The sequence below is a fragment of the Melanerpes formicivorus genome, unplaced genomic scaffold (genome assembly GCF_026170545.1).
Source record: "Melanerpes formicivorus ecotype bairdi unplaced genomic scaffold, bMelFor1.0.p_v2 SCAF_5, whole genome shotgun sequence".
Classification (NCBI taxonomy): domain Eukaryota; kingdom Metazoa; phylum Chordata; class Aves; order Piciformes; family Picidae; genus Melanerpes; species Melanerpes formicivorus.
In genome coordinates this window covers 13,472,751-13,493,047 of record NW_027142357.1, presented here as the reverse complement: position 1 = coordinate 13,493,047, position 20,297 = coordinate 13,472,751, and the positions used below count along the sequence as shown (strand labels likewise).

At 38.6% G+C, this 20,297-nt stretch overlaps 1 protein-coding gene across 4 annotated transcripts in view; it reads left to right on the top strand.

Annotated features, from left to right (window-relative positions):
- Positions 1-84: 84 nt before the first annotated feature.
- Positions 85-20,297, top strand: part of TRAK2 (trafficking kinesin protein 2) — a 28,849-nt gene continuing 8,636 nt past the window's right edge. Inside the window, exons 1-9 of one of the 4 annotated variants that reach the window (XM_068138299.1) lie at positions 85-229; positions 6,273-6,605; positions 7,635-7,829; positions 11,819-11,872; positions 14,534-14,604; positions 15,258-15,374; positions 17,425-17,634; positions 18,674-18,752; positions 20,101-20,231. In XM_068138299.1, the coding sequence (XP_067994400.1) occupies positions 6,569-6,605; positions 7,635-7,829; positions 11,819-11,872; positions 14,534-14,604; positions 15,258-15,374; positions 17,425-17,634; positions 18,674-18,752; positions 20,101-20,231 (894 nt within the window). In that variant the 5' untranslated portion in view covers positions 85-229; positions 6,273-6,568. Of the gene's footprint in view, positions 230-6,272; positions 6,606-7,040; positions 7,483-7,634; positions 7,830-10,310; positions 10,422-11,818; positions 11,873-14,533; positions 14,605-15,257; positions 15,375-17,424; positions 17,635-18,673; positions 18,753-20,100; positions 20,232-20,297 lie in introns of those variants that run through there. The other 3 variants (XM_068138300.1, XM_068138301.1, XM_068138302.1) reach the window with 3 other exon arrangements.

Sequence of the window (20,297 nt, the reverse complement as noted above, 5' to 3'; positions counted from 1 at the left end):
GGAGCTGTTAGGGGGTGGTGGAGGCGGCCCAGCGCATTGTGGGGCATGTCATTAGAGCGGGTGGCCCCTTGGCGCCGCGCAGCGAGCTGGGGGCTGTAGTTCTTGGGCGGGAGCTGGGCGGATACGATTGGGGTCCTTCCTCAGTCGAGGCTGTATTAGATGCAGGGCTGCTGCCCGTCTGCTTCGGGCGGCGGTGGCAAGGAGGAGGGCCGGAGGAAGCGCGGGGCGGGTAAGAGGAGCTGTGCGCTGAATCGGGGTGGTTCTGTCTCCTCGGGTTATTTAGCGAGCGCCCCATCTCTGCCCCTCACTTTAACCATTTAGGGGCCGCGACTTTTCTTCTTCGGGGCCAGTCCCTACTGAGGCGCGGCGCCACGCAGACTCTCCTGGGACACCCGCTATGCCTGGCGCAGGCTGCTGAGGCGCACCGGGCCGCGGCGGGCGTGTGGCGGCCTTCGTGTGGTTGGCTGGCGCGGAAGCGCGGGCTTAGCATGAGGCGCTGCCCTGGGCCGGCTGCGGGGCTGTCCTGTCCTGTGTGGCGTACCCTGAGCAGAAGGGAGACAAACATTTTGCTTGCCTTTCTTGTGCTGCAGCAGACAGTGCTGTCTTCGCGATGATAATGTTGATAGATACTGTGCTGAGCTTTATCCGTTCGGTGTATGTGCTTAGATTGCAGTAAAGCGCTAGGCTCTGGCTGCGAATGGTGTCTGTCTGCAGGCTTGGTGGTTGGTGTGACCTTCAGCGTGCTCGAGACTTCCTTCCTGCGCTCTAAGTACCCATAATCGTATGGGCTGTCCTGGGAGGCTTCTGTCACTGCTCTTAGAAAGCAAAGCTTGATGGCATTTCAGTTGTGGCTCTGCTTGTGTATGGATTTGAGACCAAGGAGGTTTGGACTTCTGCCAGCTTTTAAATTACATTGCAATTCTGATCAGATGATTAATTTGTAGTAAGAGTGTCAGCAAATGACTGACATCCTTTCAGCTGTCCTAGTGAGAAAGTGGTATGTGGACTTGTATTAATGTATTTTTATTTATTTAATGCAATCTTCAATTGTAGGCTGTTGCATGGGTGCATATTTTTGGCTATGTTTCAAATTATTGTTGGCTGATTGTGAGAGTCTAATACAAGTAGTAAATACAACGTTTCACACAAGATTACAAAGCAAGATGGTCAATTGTAGGGGTGCTTTAGGATACTCTGTCTTTCAAAATATATGTTTCTGAGTTAAAAATAGGTAGACTCTCTAATTACAATTACAACACTGAAGCTAATGTTCTAGTAGTTGAAATTTTCAATTTGCTAGTAGTGGTGTCATCAGATATATAAATATCAGAAAGGTTAACAAAGAGTAGAATGTGGAAAATGACAGATGTCTATTGGTGGTTTGCCTCTAACAGGGCATGTTGGGATGAATATTGTGCAGTAGACATGCTGTCTTATAGGAAGGATAAACATGATTCACTGGGTTTCTAAGAAGATGCAAAACCAGCATTTTCACTGAGATGCTTATCAAAGAGATGACATATTCTTTTATGTAGTTAGATTGCTAGTGGTACTTGGGAGACTGAGTCATATAGACCAGTTTGGTTTACTCTAAAATATACAAAATTGTAACTCTTAAAATGGGGTATATATTAAACCATTTCCTTAAGTGGATTCAGTTATGCATGAGCTTGAAAGCCTGAGATTTCAGTTAAGTTCTCTTCAAGTATGCTTTTTAGAGAACAAGCTTCAATTCTAAAAGAAGCCTCTAACAACCTTAATAATGAAGTAGCAGCAGAGTACTTTCCTCGAGCGTATATCACATTTTTGTACTCTCTAACCAACAAATACGCAGTTCATGACAGTTCTTTTACTCTCAGAAAACAAATTATTAGCTCTCTGATCATAACATTGCTTAGATGTAGACATTATTTCTTGCATGTACACATGTAGACTTTTATTTTTCTTCTGAAAAAGTTTGTGCATTTACAGAAAATAATTGGGAAATAATAAAACTTGATATGAGTATTTAGGTAGCACTTATAGTTTCAGATGAAGTTTGACCTCATTCAAGCACATGCTATTTTCACACGGTGTGCTAGGGATGATATAGACAACCGTCAAGCATGCAGAACTTAAAATCTTAATTATCAAACTGTGATATTTAATAGTGTATGGGTATGTATATATTGTGTCTTAAGTACATGTGTATATATATGTTTATACATGTACATATATATGCATTTGCTTAAGAGGTAGTTTTGCTACTTAAAGACAGTATAGGTTATTATAAATGACAAGGATTAAAAATGAGTCTAGCTTGGTGTAGCTCCGGATAATTAGGATGAGGAAACCATTGTGGTTAGTTCTATGACTCCCTTGGTATTCATCATCCTCTAAGAGATGTCTTCCATCTTCCTCTCTGAAGCCTTACCCCCATCCCAGATTTAACACAATCCAGGAAATGTGTGTGGGGGTTGACTTCATTTCCTTACCGTTCCTTTTTTATACTGTAATATTTATGGTTGAAGGTCTGAGGCAGGTTTGCTTATGATTATTACACTTGTATAAGGATTGTGTTGGCATACTCTGAGATTTATTTTTTTCCTCACATGAGAGAAACATGAGCACTAAGTAGGTTTCTGTAGGGATAGTAATGGCTGAAAATAGCAGGTGTTAGGTACACAGCAAGTATGTTTGTGTTTGCATAGATTTAGTTTTCCGTATATAGTCCTTTGTTGTTCATCTCATGCTATGCACTGTTGAATGGTTTGGCCTCTGCCTCTGAGCAGTAGTCCCAGGAATGTTTTGGCAGCAATTCAGTATAGTCATGTTTGCTATAAGAATAGAACTGTTTCCTTAACTTTGAAATGGAAAATATGTGTATTGTTATGAGATGGCTTGACACCATTCTGATTTTAGTGATGAAAAAAGTACTGTGTTAACAACTTGATGTAATTTTCGTAATTGTTATTAAATTGTGTATTTACATAATAATACAGTTTATCACTCCAGAATAATTCAGTTTGCTTCCTTTTGGAAAATGAGCCTTAACTTCACTTTTAATCAAATTAGAATATTGTTTGTTGAAATTCTGTTTGCTGTGGTCTGCTATCTTGCATCCTGTAATTGTACAGAGAAGCAGATCTAGTTTAGTCTTTCCAAGTGCTTGTGAGGAGTCAACTGCTCTCACCAAGAAGGAAAACAGCAAGAATAACAGGATATTTCCATTTGAGTTTGAATGTCAAAATAGATGCCAGTATTTTGGAAAAGTTTTAAACTTCTAATGCACAAAGAAATTATATACATTAGTTCGTGGTTTCCAGTTGTAAAAGCAACTAATTTCACCTTTCTGATAATTAAAATTTGAAATTGAGTTCTCTAGTAGTAGAATGTTTTCAGAATTATATTCAGAGTCAGATGGCACAACTGTCTTTTTGCATCCATCTTGAACTGTTAAAAGTAGTAGTTCCAAAGATAAGAACAATTAATATGTTATAGCTGTTACAACTCTTCTAAGGCTTTGCAAGATAAACTTAGCTGAGATCTACTGACTCATTGATGGAAAAATTTGATAAAATCTCCTGTTGTGTAGTCAGAAGAACCCTCTTTTATCTCTGTGCTGAATGTGTGTTTCCTCTTCTAGTTTTTGTGTTTTTAAGCTATACACTGTGACATGTTATCACTTAAAAGAAATACACATCAAGTGTCTTCTAATGCTTTTAACATATTTTTCTAGGTTTTCCTTTTTTTTTTTTTTTTTTGTTGGTTATGCTTCAATTTTTATACAGTTTATAACATTGATAAGCAGTAGGACTGTTGCTTGGGTCCTGAGAGATAGCCCTCCACACTTCTTAGAATATTTCTTGGTATGAATGTGCTTCAGCATTGCCTCTTCTTCCTGAGTTTCATTTTCCATGCAGATGATCTAGCAAACCTCAGAGCAATTTGGATTCTGGGGGCAGATGCAAAAGGCCTAGGAGTAGTTCTCACTTCTACAAGAGGTCTTTTCTGAAGTGTGCTATATGCACTCCTGGTTTTAGCTTACTGTTTCAAGCCATGTGATAGCTGAAATATGAAACTCACATAGTGGAATAAAATTTAATTTACAGAGCACAGAAATGCACAGATTGAGGTAGATAGGTATGTGTGTGTATAAAATGTCTGATATTTTCATTTCTCTTGAGCCTACCTTAAAGCAAGCCTTCTGAGAGCACCACTCCTACATGTAGGCCATTCTCCAATACTTAAATTATCCTTGTTTTTTCCATATTCAATTAACCTATTTGTAAGAGTCTCAAATATCAATGGCAAATTATCATGAGGGACAGAACCGATAAGTAGTGCATCTGTGTGGCATTAATACAGTAAATAGAAAATGGAAATAATCTTTATAAATAAAGACTAAAAATAATAGCTGATAAAGTTCTGACTTTAGACGTGGACATTCTGCATGGTTTTACAACTTTAATTTCTGGACCATCTTTTTATAACATGGTCATGTATTTTAAGGCCATGTTGTAAACTTTATGGGTTTTATACAAGTGTATTGAATTATAGTTACAACTATCTGAAAAACTGTCTGAAATTGTTTTATAGCTGCAGAAGAAGAGAGTTATGGGGTGACTTGTAGGGCATTAGCTGGTTAAATTTTTCCAGAGAAGTTCCCCATGGCACATTGAGCACCGGAAATGTGAGCATTAACTTTTATGTTGTTTGCTTACATAGCAGGCTTGTCAAAGGTTTTACAAATGAGGTTGCCCTTTTGATTGGATATCTTGATGTTGGCCTGATGCTCTAGAAAACGTTGACCCAAATTCTTTTGGTAGTTGGTTGGTTTGGTTGTTTTTTTTTTCGTTTTGTTGGCTGAACTGAGCCTGATCCTCAATGAATAGTGTTCAGCTTGGCACTGCTTAGAAGAGAGAGGAAGTAGTATTAATTTTTACATTATTAATGCTGGAAGGAAAAAGGTACAATCAGAGCTGTGAAGAAACTGTCCTGTGCTGCTGAATTTTGTCTCACTCTATAGTGACTCTTATTACAAGATAAAATCATCTTGTTTAGGTGGATCTCCATCAGTCTTAAGTGTCTTTTGCTGCTCTATTGAGTTGTTTGAGAGGGGATGGAGGGTATGTATGTGTAGTTAATGCTTTTCAGCAATCTATTGAAAAAAAACAGATTCTTGGAAAAAAAAATGCAGACTAGTGTTAGATGCAGCTATACATTCAGATAGAAATGTTTCTGGAATCTGTTTTATTCTTTTTAATGTGTGTCCAATGTAGATGATAATTAAAGCTGATGAATAAAGTACATCTATAAAGAATTAAGTGACAAAGCAAGAAGATACTGCTCACAAGTATAAGCTGACATTAATGGAAGAATGTTCTCTTTCTGATCTCCTGCCAAGGTCTGCAAGCAGATGAACTGGCAGGCTCTAGGCTTTCATTAAAAAGCCCCTACGCTGTCCATTTTGATCTCATTGAATGAGAAGTTGCTACAGACTGTGAGACATATCTGTGGTTGTTGTGTGGTGATGGGAGGTCTTAAGTAAAGTCCAGAGCAAATTTGATTTCAATAGACTTTTGGTTTTACTGAGTGGAAGGAGGAGGGAAAATGAGACTTTTGTTCTCTTTCACTTCATTTTTCTCTGTCATCTTGTATTTCATATAAAAGATAATTGAACAGTTTAGGCAAGCAAACAACAGAATTTTTACTTTATTAAACTGTTTTGATATGCTAATTAGTTAATAGTAGTTTCATTTATGGTTTAAATGTGTCTCTGGTGAAGAGGAAGCAGATTTTGTCATGACCCACAAAGTAAAGCTCAGATGTATCCAATTTTTAATTAACTGACTTCTAAAAGGGAAAAGATTAAAGCAGTCTTATAAAACATTTTAACAACCAAAATGCTAAAAAAGATGGGTTTGAAATCCTTTGAAAGCCTTTATAATCCATTGCTTTAAATGTAGTAGCTGCTGTCTTTTAGAGTAAAAGGGAAATGCCTCAATTCAGTGAATGAAACTGTCATAGGCTAAATATTGTATGGAAGAGGTGGAATGGTAGAGAAGACTAATTGACAGTCAGTGCTGAAGGTGGGATGTTATGCCTGCAGGGAAAAGGCATATCTTGAATGCTGTGTTTTACATGCACGTGTGAATTGGGGATTAAAATGTTTTAATGATAGTACAGGGGAGAAATTCAGACTGAAAGAGACAAGTCAGGTTAACTTACCTGTCTCATTTGAAAGAGTGACATCTGTTAAACTTTGACATTCTTTTTCTTTTTCTTTCCAGATGATGCCAGAGCTGAGAAGCTGGTGAAGTTTACATGAAATGCCTATAGATGCTTATCCTGATCAGTAGTAGCCCAGATGAAATAAGCATGTCCTAAGATGGAAATTGATACAAAGTATGAACCACTCTACAGAAAACAGTTCATCCCAAATTTGTTAGTGTCTTGGTGGTTTGATGGGTCTCACTTTCTCTGTCTCCAAACCAAAGCCATCTTTCTACCAAAGCAATAAAGGGACGGTGCGCAATCTGACTACAGAATGCTATTTCCAAAGAAGTGAGCTGCAAAGAAAGGACTCATGAATTTTGATCACGGGGGCTTGGAGAGCATCTCTGGTAAGATGAAGAATTAAATTCTGAATTTTTGAAACTATCTTAATGTTATAGAACACCAACCTGAAGACAGCCTTAAGTTTCATGTGCTTTATATTGTTTATCTGATATTGTGGATGAACAAAAATAGCTTGTGCAAGCTTAACTGGCTCTTAAAATCAGCTTGCTCTGGAAAAGGTTGGCTGTAAAATTTTCAGTGTCAGTAATCAACATTGGCATTTTTGCCATTGAATAATAATGAAGATAAACTTCATCTTGAGTGGAAATAATGCAAAGGTAATCATTGTATACCCTTGATGTGTAGTATTTTAGCAATGTAGAAATAATGTTTCTTTTTCTCTCTCTCTTTTTTTTTTTTTTTTTTTTTTTTTTTTTTTTTTTTTTCCCCCCCCCTTCCCCAATAATTAGGAAGAGATTAAGCTGGGTGGGGCAAAATAGGAAGGGGATGAACTTCCTTTCCAGGATTTTGAGTATTGTGTTTCTCAGAGCATGTTTCTGTGTGGATGATAATGGAATTTTATATTTGTTCACTGCTGTTAAGGCAGCATTCTGTTAATTATTGTAATGACTTTGAGATGATTTACATCTATGTTTCTAACCAAACAAAAAGATAAAGAGAAGAGCAAGAGAAATGTGAATTTCCTTCAGAAAAGGGAAGTATGACAGTACTAAAGCCAGTGAAACCTTTCAAAATCAGTAGCTGGTAAAATGTAGGTTTGTGTTTCGGCTTAATGAAGAGGAAAAGATAGAAATTGAAACTAAAGGCGCACGTACTCAAGAAGTTGGAGGGAATCATGGCTAAACCGGCTTTCCAGGAAGTTGTGGAGTTGTTTGGGATGAGGAACTTAAAATACTACAATGTAAATTAAGTATTAATTCAGTAAGTAATCTGGCAATTTGTCCAATATAAAATAATTATTTTTAAATCTACTGATAATTTATAGTTTATAGTATATAGAATGTATACTACTGTAGCAATATATGTCATATTTAATAGTAATGTGCTATTACTGGCTTTCATTCATTTTTCAGATGTCTGCTCCAATGAGGACCTTCCTGAGGTAGAGTTGGTGAGCATGCTAGAAGAACAGTTGCCAGATTACAAGTTACGAGTGGACTCTCTGTATCTGTATGAAAATCAAGACTGGATTCAGTCTCCTGCCCACCATGGCCATCTTCCTAAAATCACTTCTCCTGCTCATGATGAGGAGCCCTTCCATTACATGAGTGAGTATATCTGGGCCTAGGATATGGTTGGGATTTTTGCTTTTGTTTTTAATTATTGAAGAAAAAATTGTAAATATAAAATTAATATTGTTAACATTATAAAGTGCTAAAATCTGACAAACTTTGTACAGGTGGAAGAAAAAGCTGAGTTCAGGTGAAGCGCTTGTAGTTCAGCACCAGAATTCTAAGGGCTGACCCAGAACATTCCATGGCTGCCTGATCATTAGATTTCACATAGAAAAAACAATTGCAACACAAGATATTGGAAAAGATAAAGGAACCTAGAATTGTGCTGGATTAGATATATACATACATACAGAGGTATGAAGTATGCAGCAACTCTGCTTTCAGGATTGTTAATGATGCTGTGGTTCTTTTGCTGGTGTTTGCCCTGAGCTAGCAATATACACAGTCTCAGTCCAGAAGGCTGACCCTATCCTGGACTACACCAAGAAGATGTAGCCAGCAGGTTGAGGGAGGGGATTCTGCGTCTCTGTTCTGCTCCTGTGAGACCCCATCTGCAGTGCTGTGTCCAGCTCTGGAGTCCTGAACACAAAGACATGAACCTACTGGATTTGGGTACAGAGCGGGGTCTCTAAAATGTTCAGGGGGCTGGAACGTTTCTGCTGTGAGACAGACTGAGAGGGTTGGTTGTGCTCAGCCTGGAGTAGAAAAAACTCCAGGGACATCTTGTTGCAGCCTTTCAGTACTTAAAGGGGCCTATAAGAAAGATGGGGACAGGTTTTTTGAGAGGGGCATTTTGTGACAGGAAAAGTAGTGATGGTTTTAAACAAAAGGTTTAGACTAAATGTAAGGAAATTTTTTTTATGGTTAGAGTGGTGAAACACTGTTACAGGTTGACAAGAGAGGTGGTAGATGCCCCATATGTGGAAACACTCAAGGTCAGGTTGAACAGGGCTCTAAGCAAGCTTGATCTAGTAGAAGAAGATGCCCTTGATCAGTGCTGGGGGGTGCACTAGATGACATTTAAAGGTCCTTTCTGACTCCAAACATTCTATGGTTCAATGTTTTATGTCAGTATTGCTTTTTAAATGCAGTTAATGGTTTCTTCTGGAAATAGAAATTAAGTGAATGCCCTATAGGTGGGTCCTAAATCAGAGTTGATCGCTGCCTTCCAATTCTGAAGCTACTAAGTAACTTACCCTTAATGTGATAAGGAAGAAAACAGACAGCTTCTAATCACATGGAGAAACCTATAATGTGTTAAAAATTAAATACATAGAGGGCTGCCAATAGAACTGAAGACTTGACTTGCCTTTAGTTTCAAGTCGGTTTATGTGTAAAGAAGAGAATTCACTATAATCACTTCAGAGAAATGGGGAAGTCCTTTTTCCTCTGTATATTAGAAGTATCAGAAAAAATTGCTTGGGAGAATGAACTTGTAGTCATTGCAGCTTCCTATATAAATACCTCTTCCTTGTACATGCCACCACTGAAAGGTATTTGGTTTTGTTTATGCTTTAAGCCTCCACCCAGGGCATATACAGATGAGTAAGTGAAATAAAAATGCTACCTCTAAATGTAGTGCTCAGCAGTTTAATCTTATTATCGGTTAAAAGCTGGGACTCTCTTTAACTGTGAAAAGTAGTTGGAAAGTCACTTAATGTTTATGGCTTGGTGTGTTACTAATAAAAGTATTGCAAGCATAAATGATTTTATTAGTGGAGTGAAGAGTTGTAGTTCACTGGAAGCAGTTGTGTAGTCAGTGGGGTGTGGGTTTTCCTCTGAGTTTGAATTATAAAGAGGTGAAATCAGAGTCTGTCCATGATGGAGGAACTTTACATAAATGTGGCTCTGCTGAAGCTCTTTGGTCAACATCTGTAGTTCCAGTGTAATGAAGCACAGAGCTCCCACATCAGGGACCTTCAGTCAGTGTGAGCCTGCATCTCCAAACCACAGTGAGAGGGAAGGGCTTTATCAACAATGTTTTAGTGAAGCCAGCCATTCATTATTTGTCTATCAAGGTACTGCAGAAAGTGGTCCCTTTCTCTTTTACCCAGTGAGAAGTTCTTCTTAACTGTAGCATGTGTCCTGTGAAAATAAACTGCTTGTTAGAGGAGTTTGGTTTTTTTTTTTTTTCAAAAGCTGCCACAGCTGCTTTCTTGAAAATGAGCTGTAACAGTGACTGACATTAAGTTAAAAGATAACTTTTAAACATAACATAAAAAGCTCATTCTATAATTTAAGAGCTTTGTCATAACTGCTGGGTAACAAACTCAAATACAATTTGTTTCCTAGAAGAAGAGATGCTCAACTCCTGGTTTGAATAGATTGGTAGTTAATACCTAAGAGAAAGCAAACAAACAAACCAGGGCAACATTTATTGCACTTGAGCTCCTCCTCTTTTTATGGATGCTGTTGCCTAGTAGGTTTATCAAATGATCAGTTGATTCTCACTGACAGTTTTCCGTGAGGTGGAAGAATATTTTCTGCCTCAGCTGTGGTAGCCTAAGAAGCCCTGGATTGCACTGTCTTCAGAATTATTTAGTATGTGTGAGTAAAGGGATATGGCACAACATTGCAAGAATATTAACCAGAATGAAGAATTGCTTGTGGCTTTTGCTTGGCAAGGTGAGTGAGGAGAGATTGCACGTGTGCATATTTGCCAGAGGGAGTTATAACAAACTATCAGTTTGATCCTGTACTGTGAGAAAATAAGAAAAGACGTGTAGAACTAAGTTTCAAAGTTGTCAGTTCTGTGATTTCATTTATCAAAGTAAATATATTTGCTCTTGATTTTAGGAACTTACCTATCTGAATAACCTTGTATGTAATTAGTGTAAAGCTTTATTAAGGTGACTTAGAATGGAGACGTTTACCTTGAAATAACCTGTTGGGAATACTTAGCACAGGAGAACTGGCTATAAGAATCTCCCTATAATGGCTGAAACTTGCTCATGCATGTAGTGTGAACTTTCAAATACTAGTAAGCCGGGTGAGTTTGGAGTCCCCTCTTGGTAACCAACATCAGCAACTAAGTGCCATAAAAACTGATCTCCCAAATGCATACTATGCTATGCTTCTGATAAATAGATACTTTAAAATTTGTGAAGACCACCTAATTTTGTTTAGAAATACAATTTGTAAGTGGCACTGTTGTAAGTTCAAAAATCCTAAGTACTTGACAGCATATGTTGGGTTTTCATGCTTACTGATCTACTTGCTGAAAAACGTTTGGTTTGTTAGATTGAGTTATTTTTCTGTTAAGCTCCAGGAGAAACTGTTCATAAACATTTTTCTTTTATATTGTTCTTTCTGTTGTCCTGTTTTTCAAGACTCCAAGATAAGTTTCTTTATATACAAAAATGCAACTTGTTTTTGTTCATAGCATAGCCTTAGTGTTATGTTTTAAAAGGTTTATTACAGACATTATGTAACATACATAAACTTTTGTGTGCACTTCAGCTTGGCACTCGGTAATCTCATAAGTACATGTGCACTACTCAACAAGAACAAACAGGAAAAACTGAGGGCCAATACCAGTATGTATTCAGAGTATGAATCGGACTTATACAAGGTAGAGGAGTTAAGTAAATCCTCAGAAACAGATTTAGACCAAATCCATAGTAACCTCATTTTTCAGTGCAGTGATGATATAAAGTAGCTTCAAAACAGGGTAACTTAGACCCTCAATTGAAGCAGATACTTCTGTAGTTGTTAAATTTATATTACTACCTTCTTTACTTTTGTGATCTTAATTTCATAAAGCAAAAATAGCACCGTTCTGTTGAACTTGGACAAGTGCAAGTATCTGCCACCTCCAGGGATGATCTAACTTTGCTTCTGAAGGGGAATCACATTATTAAAACTTTCTTATAACTTTTAAAGATCCATTTAAATATAAAAAGTGTGTTTACACATTTTTGTGGTGGTGGTGGATGTATACAAAAAATTACCCATTTCCTTATATTCTAATTCTTTCTCATCTTTCCTTTTCCCCACCTGTATCTTTAATTTTCTGTCATTAGCTCTTCTTGAACTTCCTTCCTCCTCCTTGGCTGGATCTCACAAATTTGAACAAGGTAATTAAGGTGTGTTCTTCACTTGCATGTGCTGTTCCTGAGGACAAGAACTGAAGCAGAGGAGCACTTTGTGTTTCAGCACTGTGTTTTCCTCAGAGTTGTCACAAACTCTTCATGCTTTGTTTGTTCTTGACTGAGTCCTGGTTTTCAAATCCTTCTTTTTCTGAGTGGTTTTACAAACGCTTCAAATGTAGAAGTCACTTGATCAGTAAAACAGGATTTACTACTACATCTAAATTGCAGACATGTATGATCCTATTTCTTTTTAATTGTTGCTAGGATGATTGAGCACTTAAATATGTTTTCATAACTAGTCTCTGGAGTCTTCATACTTTCTGTTTATAGCCGTCAGAAACACACATAGGGGAATTTCTTCCAAGTATAATGTCTGCAGATGTGTTCAGTTGTATTTGGGTATGCTCAGATAGACTCTTCTGTCTCTCTGCAGAGGCTGGATGGTTTAATAGCTTAGTCATGTTAAAAAAGTTTATCTTAAGAGATTTTTTTTTTTTCCCCCTTTGTCTGAATTTGGAGGCTGTATGAGAACCTCAAACTTTAGCTAATACTGCTGGAAGTTGTAAATGTTCAACACCTCATTGTATCAGTCTCCCAAATGTGTATTATTTCATATTTTTGAAGTTAACATGCCTCTCATAGCCTCTCCTAGTTTCATCAACTTGTCTCAGTACAGAGAGGGTAAGAGCCTCAGTTCTTTTGAATGTTCCCATCTTATGAAATTAGAGGCATAAATGAGGCCAAAATATCGACAGCAAGGCTATTTATTAACAGAGTAAAGTGAACAGATCAGAAGGAGAGAGAGAAAGAGAGAGGGAAAGAGAAGAGATTTTAAAAAAAGAAATGTTAAGACTGGCCACTACATCATTCAAAGTGGCAACATGGCTTTGTAGTGACTCCACAAAGCCCTGCAAAGAGGAGATCGTTGGATTCTCGTGCCATTTCTGTTTCTCTTCCACTGAAGCTGCTAACTAGGCACCTAAAACTGCAGAAATAAAAGCTTTGGCTTTACCGGCTTTTGCTCTTGCATCTTTCTGCAGGGCCAAAATCCGATCAGCCACACTCTGGAAATTACTCCAGTTTTCATGGGTCCAGTCAAGTACCTGCACAGATGGGTGGGCACCATGAGTTTCTAAAAAGGAAAAAAGCCTCCCACTTGGGGCTATTTCTTTTGTTTCAAAAAACATTTTTCATTAGGGCTCTAAATTTCAGGGGGAAGTCAAATCAAAAAACACTGTTTGCATCCAAAAAATCTTTCCTGGAAAAACACACACTTTTAAAAGGCTCACTCCAAAATACTCTTCTCCAGGAAAAATACACAATAGATTTCTCAGGAGAGGTCACACACAAAAAAGCCCCAATGTGGTCTTCCAAGGGAGAGTCACACAATTTCCCTGAGAGAACCTACACTTGCAAAAGCTTCTCAACTTTTGTTTCAATACTGGGCTTCTTGGGGAAGCCACACTACTTCCCTGAGAGAACACACACTTTACAAAATGTCACCAGAAAGCTGGGTTTCTCAAAACATGGTACAGAGAATTCTCAGGGAGGTCACACTGTAAAACCAACATTTTTACCCCAGTTAATCTTCCCTGAGAAAGCACACACATTGAAAGTTTTTGAGAACTCCCACACAGGCTCTCTGCAAACTTTCACTTTGTCCTTCTCTGGCCAATTCCCTCTTGGGAGAGTGGAAACGCAAATCTGGACTCCCTGCTCTCTATGTACTCAGAGGACATCTCAGACACACACACACACACATTTTGGGGTTCTCAGAAACGCAGTAGTCTTGCCGTGATACTTTCACTACACGGGAATCCTGCCGACAACACCAATTAATGTCTTGGTCCAGAGAGGGTAAGAGACTCAGTTCTTTTGAATATTCCTGTGTTGTGAAGTTAGAGACACAAATGAGGCTAAAATATCAACAGCGAGGCTATTAACAGAATAAAGTGGACGGATCAGAAGGAGAGAGAGAGAGAAAGAAAATAGAAGAGGGAGAGAAAAGAGGAAAGGAATTATATTATCATCCCCCACCCCCCAAGACAGTTTGGGTCTGTGGAGGAAGGGTGCTGCCTTGTTGGCTGTGCTGTGCTCCACTGGAGGAGGGGAGGGAGCGGCCTCTTCAGCTCCATGAGTTGCAGCAGGTGGAACTTAGGACATGGAGAGAGGGTTCCTCCTGGTCTGCTTCTTCCCGGCTACATGGTGATGTGTCTGTCCATTTCTCTCCTGGTATTTTCTTAGTTTTTCTTCAGAGCAGCATTGCTCAGGTCTTTTCCTCCTTCTGAGCCAGTATTGCTCTGGTCTTTTATACAGTTTTTTAGGTATGTGTCTAGGTGGTGAAACCATTGTCCTTTTCACCATCCTCCCTTTCTGGGTTAGCTGATTGGTAGAGATGGTCTTGTCTATGCACATTCCACAGAGTCATTATCCAGTGGTGTCTGTCCAATACTCATCAGCTATCATCTGGTCAAGGAGTAAAGGTGATTTTATTTTTGTTGATTCACATCAAGAGAGACAAGATTTAGTCTCTTACACAACTAAGTACTGTGTTTGTATGTGAAAAACATCTTCAAGTGTCAGTTCTCTCCTTTCCCAGCACTTGTCTTGTACTTAACCTACTTCACTGTGTTTTTCTCTTCGCAGTTGTTGGCACAGATAATATGGAGCAGAAAACCTACGGTGATGCTGACATGATTAAACATGTGATAGCTGAGGTATGCTCATCTCTAATGCTCTGTTAATATATTTATGGACATGTATTTGAGGAAGGATTTTATTTAGCTACCTGAGATTTTGGTTCAGTTTCCTTTAGGAGCTGCATATCAAACACACAAGTAATGAGAAACTGCTCAGGTAGTTGCACTATTGTGGAAACAAGACTTAGCAAAACTGTGGGCACCTGTGAAGTAAGTGAGGTGTAAGAAAACACCCGCTTTCCTCCTGCTGTCCTCTTGCTCCCTTGCTTCTACCCTCTCATCACTACTCAAGTTAAATGGTCTGTTCTGGAGAGTCACCTGAAAGACCACAGGCCTAAGTACATGTGGTTTCTTGTATCATCAGCAGAGCCCATTGAACTTCTGCAGTACTCTCCAAAAAAAACCCAAAACTGTTTCCAGGTTTGGTGCTTTTGCCTCCACCTTTTACTGCAGGTGACTATAGAATAGGATGCACTGTATCAAGAAACAGTTACAGATATGTTCTGCAGCAACCATTCAGCATCCATTGTTCTGACAATGTTGATCCATTTATGAGTGAAGCGGATCTCAGAGTAGTGATGCATTAAAAAATAGCTAGGAAAATCTGAAAGTGCTCTAAATTTAAAACTTACCTGATCCAAAGTAGACATTTCTTCTCATTTTGTGAACAGAAAGACCGGGATTTGGAGCTGGCAGCTCGGATTGGACAAGCTCTTCTTAAGAGAAACCATCTTTTGACAGAACAGAATGAAGCACTAGAAGAACAATTAGGACAAACTCTAGATCGAGTGAGTGACTTTTCTTCCTTTATTTTTTTTTTGTGATGATAGTAGGAGGGTTAATGTAAATATACATTGTGATTTGTGCTGTTAAATTACAGAATTATACTCAAATGTCATTCTTCCAATTGTCATTGTTCAGTCAGCTTTCTCAGTCCAAGAATTGGCTGTGAAGACTCTGTATTTTAATTACTGAAAAATCTTGAGAATTTTAAGTATTACTATCATATATGTACAGTAGGATGGCATTTTGAAATAGCTTGGTTTGGCCATCATTCTGATATTCCACCATTAAACTTAGACTCTAATAATCTAAGTCAAAACAAATAGCTGGTATCTGACATGACCTGCTATGGAATGGCTTTAATGGTGAAGAAACAGCCAGAAAATGAGTTAACTTAATGGAGTGCTTACACTAATGAATAAAAAAATATTTAGTTATTTTTTAAAATAAAATGTAATGAAAACTGAATTCTGCTCAAGGTTTTAACTCCTTCTCTTCCTTTAAGTATACATTCTTTATCTAATATTTTCTTAGTTTTCTTTCTAAAATGGTAATTAAATTGTTGACCAACAATAAAGTATCCCAAGTGTTTTAACACTGGGGTCAACAGATGTAGTTAAGTTACAGTGAAATGAATTCAACTGCTTGTATAAAACTGGTAATAAAAACATACTCATAGTGATCTGTAGGGCAGCATAAACTGTATATTAATACAAAAACTTGTATGTACAAAATAGACTTTATCTACATGAGATCTGTCTCGTTTTAATTTGTCCTGCAGTTCATTTAGTGTATTGATTGGGGGAGTACCAGAGGGACCTCGACAAGCTGGAGAGGTGGGCCCATGACTGCCTCATGAGGTTCAACACAACCAAGTGCAAGGTCCTGCATCTGGGTTGGGGCAATTCCAGGCACCAATATAGGTTGGGCAGTGACTGGCTTGAGAGCAGCCCTGAAGAAAAGGACCTGGGGGTGCTGGTGGATGAGAAGCTCAACATGAGCCACCAGTGTGCACGTGCAGCCCAGAAAACCAATCACATCCTGGGCTGTATCAAGAGATGCATAGCCAGCAGGTTGAGGGAGGTGATTCTCTTCCTCTACTCTGCTCTGGTGCGACCCCACCTGGAGTACTGTGTCCAGTTGTGGAGCCCCTATTACAGGAAGGATCTGGACATGCTGAAACGTGTCCAGAGAAGAGCCATGAGGATGATCAGAGGGCTGGAGCACCTCTCCTACGAGGACAGACTGAGGGAGTTGGGGCTATTCAGTCTGGAGAAGAGAAGGCTCTGAGGAGACCTTTTGTGGCCTTCCAGTATCTTAAGGGGGCTTACAGAGAGCTGGTGAGGGACTTTTTAGGGTGTCAGGTAGTGATAGGACTAGGGGGAATGAAGCAAAACTAGAAGTGTGCAGATTCAGATTGGAGGTTAGGAAGAAGTTCTTCACCATAAGGATGGTGAGACAATGGCACAGGTTGCCCAGGGAGGCAGTGGAAGCCACATTCCTGGAGCTTTTTAAGGCCAAGCTGGATGTGGCTCTGGGCAACCTGATCCAGTGCGAGGGGTCCCTGCCTATGGCGGTGGGGTTGGAACTTAGATGATCTTTGAGGTCCCTTCCTACCCTTAACAATTCTATGATTCTACTAGTCTATACCTTTGAATGGACATCTGTCTTTTTTCTTCAGGAAGTTGGAGTTCAGAAAAATGCTCATAATCAAAATGCTAGCCAGCATATTAAAATGTAAACCTCAATCAAGGCAGATGGAAAATTATGTTGAAGTAAACTATTTAAACAGTAGTTTCTGTTTGCCATTCTTGTGTTACCTTGAATCCTCAGACTCCCTTACAGTGTTAAAATTACAGCCTGATGAACTTCCTATAAAACAGAGGTTGAGTCTTCTGTAGAAATATCAATAAATGGATCATGACCTGTGAGCTGGGTTTTAAATCTTGTTTTATACTGAAACAGGGATATTCCAAGAGGCTCCATAAATAATACATAAAGTGAAATATTTTATAGATGAAGTACATTTCACAAGCCGGTGATCTTTTGCCATAGGTTAACCAGCTGCAGCATGAACTGTCAAAGAAGGATGACCTGCTCCGTGTTGTTTCGATTGCTTCTGAGGAAAGTGAAACAGATTCCAGCTGTTCCACTCCACTTCGTTTCAATGAGTCTTTCAATGTATCACATGATCTGTTGCAACTGGATGTCTTGCAAGATAAGCTCAGAGAGCTGGAAGAGGAGAACCTTGCTCTCCGATCAAAGGTATATCAGGCTTAAAGCGTATACCATAAATGCTGGATATTAAATAAATCAGGATATTTTAAAAAATCCACCATCTGGGTTTCTCTTGAAGCTTATGATTATTTTGTATGACCTCCCCACATCTCTTGGTTTCTTTCACTGCTCATTATATTTGGAGTCCTCTGGTAGCCCTTCCTCAATGCCTCTAGGGTACATGAAGGAAGATGGGAACATCTATAAGCATCTACAGAAGTACTTGGACCCATCAGGCTCTCAAGCTTTTGCAGTCTGTTTTGATATAAATCTGACAGCCCTTAGTAATTGTATTGTGGGAATTCTGTTGTGTTGCCATTACATTTTTGGCAATCTATATTCAATACTGAGGGTTATTAAGCTTCAGCTCAATTTCTTTTAAAGGTACAGTTAGTTTTGGCTATGTGATTAGTCCCTGTACTTTCATTGGTCTCTCTTGTGTATAGAGCATGAATACAGGCACTGTGCCATTACAAGGATAGAGATTAAATGGACAAAATAATGGCTGTAAAAATCATGGAACCAACAGTGAAGATTACAAGAACTAGAATCTCTAAAGGTGGTGTCTCTTCTGTGGAGGTGGAGAGTGTAAAATAGGAGATTAGTTAAAAGCAGATTCTTTAGTTTTTAAGAACAGGGCAATGTTGCTTGTAATATTTGGCTAACATTGTTCAGTTTTCAAGATTTCCTTTTCCTTAAGAAGATTTGAAGCAAATTCAGTTGCTTGCTTCTGATTGCTGTGTTGTTTTACTTTCCTTACCAAATTACATACTTTTGCAACAAGTTTCTACTAAAGGCGAGAGATCAGGTATTTTTCATGTGTCTCTCTGTCTTCCACTCAAAAAAACTACAAAATTCAGGGAAACAGGTGATGGTGGAAAGAATGGTTAGGAAGTATGACTACATGCACTGAAGTTGTAGAGATTGAGGGAAGATTTTTTAATTGCAAGAATTTAAGAAATAAAAACTTACAACATTAATACATGTGTAGATAAACTGAAATTGAAATACCAGTGATTTCTTGAAGGCTTGCCACCTGAAGACAGAAACCATTACATATGAAGAGAAAGAACAGCAGCTGGTCAATGACTGTGTCAAGGAGCTCCGTGAGTATCTGGGCTGATTTGTGCAATGGTAAAATGGTATTTGAAAGACTTAGTGCCTTGAATCAAAAGAATGAGCTTCAGTCATTTATGGCGATTATTCAAGACTTGCTCTTTACCCAAGTGTAAAATTATTTCTGTTTCATCAAGTTCCACTATGGCATTCAACTTAGGTGTGTTATGTGTACTGTGTTCAGAAAGAAAATCAATGCAAAATCTAATGTTCATAAAGCAAACTGAAGCCTACAGACACTGGAGAATCAACAAAATAATCTTCTTGCACAGAGTATTCAGCACACTTGATGCTGAAGTGTATCAGTGCATTCTAAATTACTGTATATCTACAAACATGTTCAGTTATTTTTGAAATACATATTGTGAACCAAAGCATTGAAATTGGTAAGAGTTTTAATCTGTTTGGAACAGGTGTCTGTATTTGCTTTGGGAAGTTCTGTTTGCAAAGAATTTCAGATGCATGCTACATGTTCTGAAACAATCAATCCTTTTTGTGTCTGTGGTGATTGTATAACCTGGTGGTACAATTTTGTTATCTGTAGTCATTTGATGTATGCTACTGCCTGTGTGTATAAGCTTATGTACCTGATTGTGAGCTTAAATGTTTACAGGCCCAATGGCAGGACCTTGTTCTGCCATAAATCTGAGATAAAATAGTTGCTTCGTTTGTAGTCTGACCTTTATGCAAGATTGATCAGACTTTATTATAATTTTGCTGTGCTTTCAGGGCAAGTATACAAGCAAGGCTAACTGCATAAAAACGCTTCAGTTTTTTGAGTTGCTTTGTCATCTCACTTGATGAAGTGCTTGCTCAAAGAAAGAAATGGGAAATTGCATGCAGTGGTTGTTTGGGGAATAATCAGGAGCTATATATATATGTTATGTTATGCTTGACAAGGTCTGACAAAAGGCTTTTGCTTACAGAGGAAGGAGGTTAATAAAAAGATCAATTTAGAGCCCAACTTGTTCAGCATATTCCAAGTCTGGCCTTTCTCCTGAGTCACTGTGTCATTTGAAATTGTTTATAGCAGCTTACAGTGCTTCATATGACTCTTACATATATTTCAAGTTCTGTATACTTGGCTTCTTCATGTATTACACCTGCATTTGAAGTTAACTCTCTTTCTTCTCCTCCTCCCCACCATTATTCTTTTGCTTATGGATGCTCTAAGGTACCTACTCTTATGTACTATGAATTGACCTCTTAAGAGCATCCATCATTTTGCAGATTGTTGTTGATTTTCACTGGTCTTTTCTGGCTGATTGGTTTGGTTTGGGTTTTTTTTTGTCATGTGTTGGGAAAAGCTGTCTGCTAAGTTCCTTTTGTGCTTTGTAGGGCAAACAAATGCTCACATTTCCAGAATAACAGAGGAGTTGTCAGAGAAGAGTGAGGAGGTGGTTCGCTACCAGGAAGAGATCTCATCCCTCTTGTCTCAGATTGTTGATCTTCAACATAAACTCAAAGAAGTAAGGGAACGCTTGTGAGGAGCATGTCTCTCTGTGTGTGTGTCTGTGTATGGCAGCTTTATATAG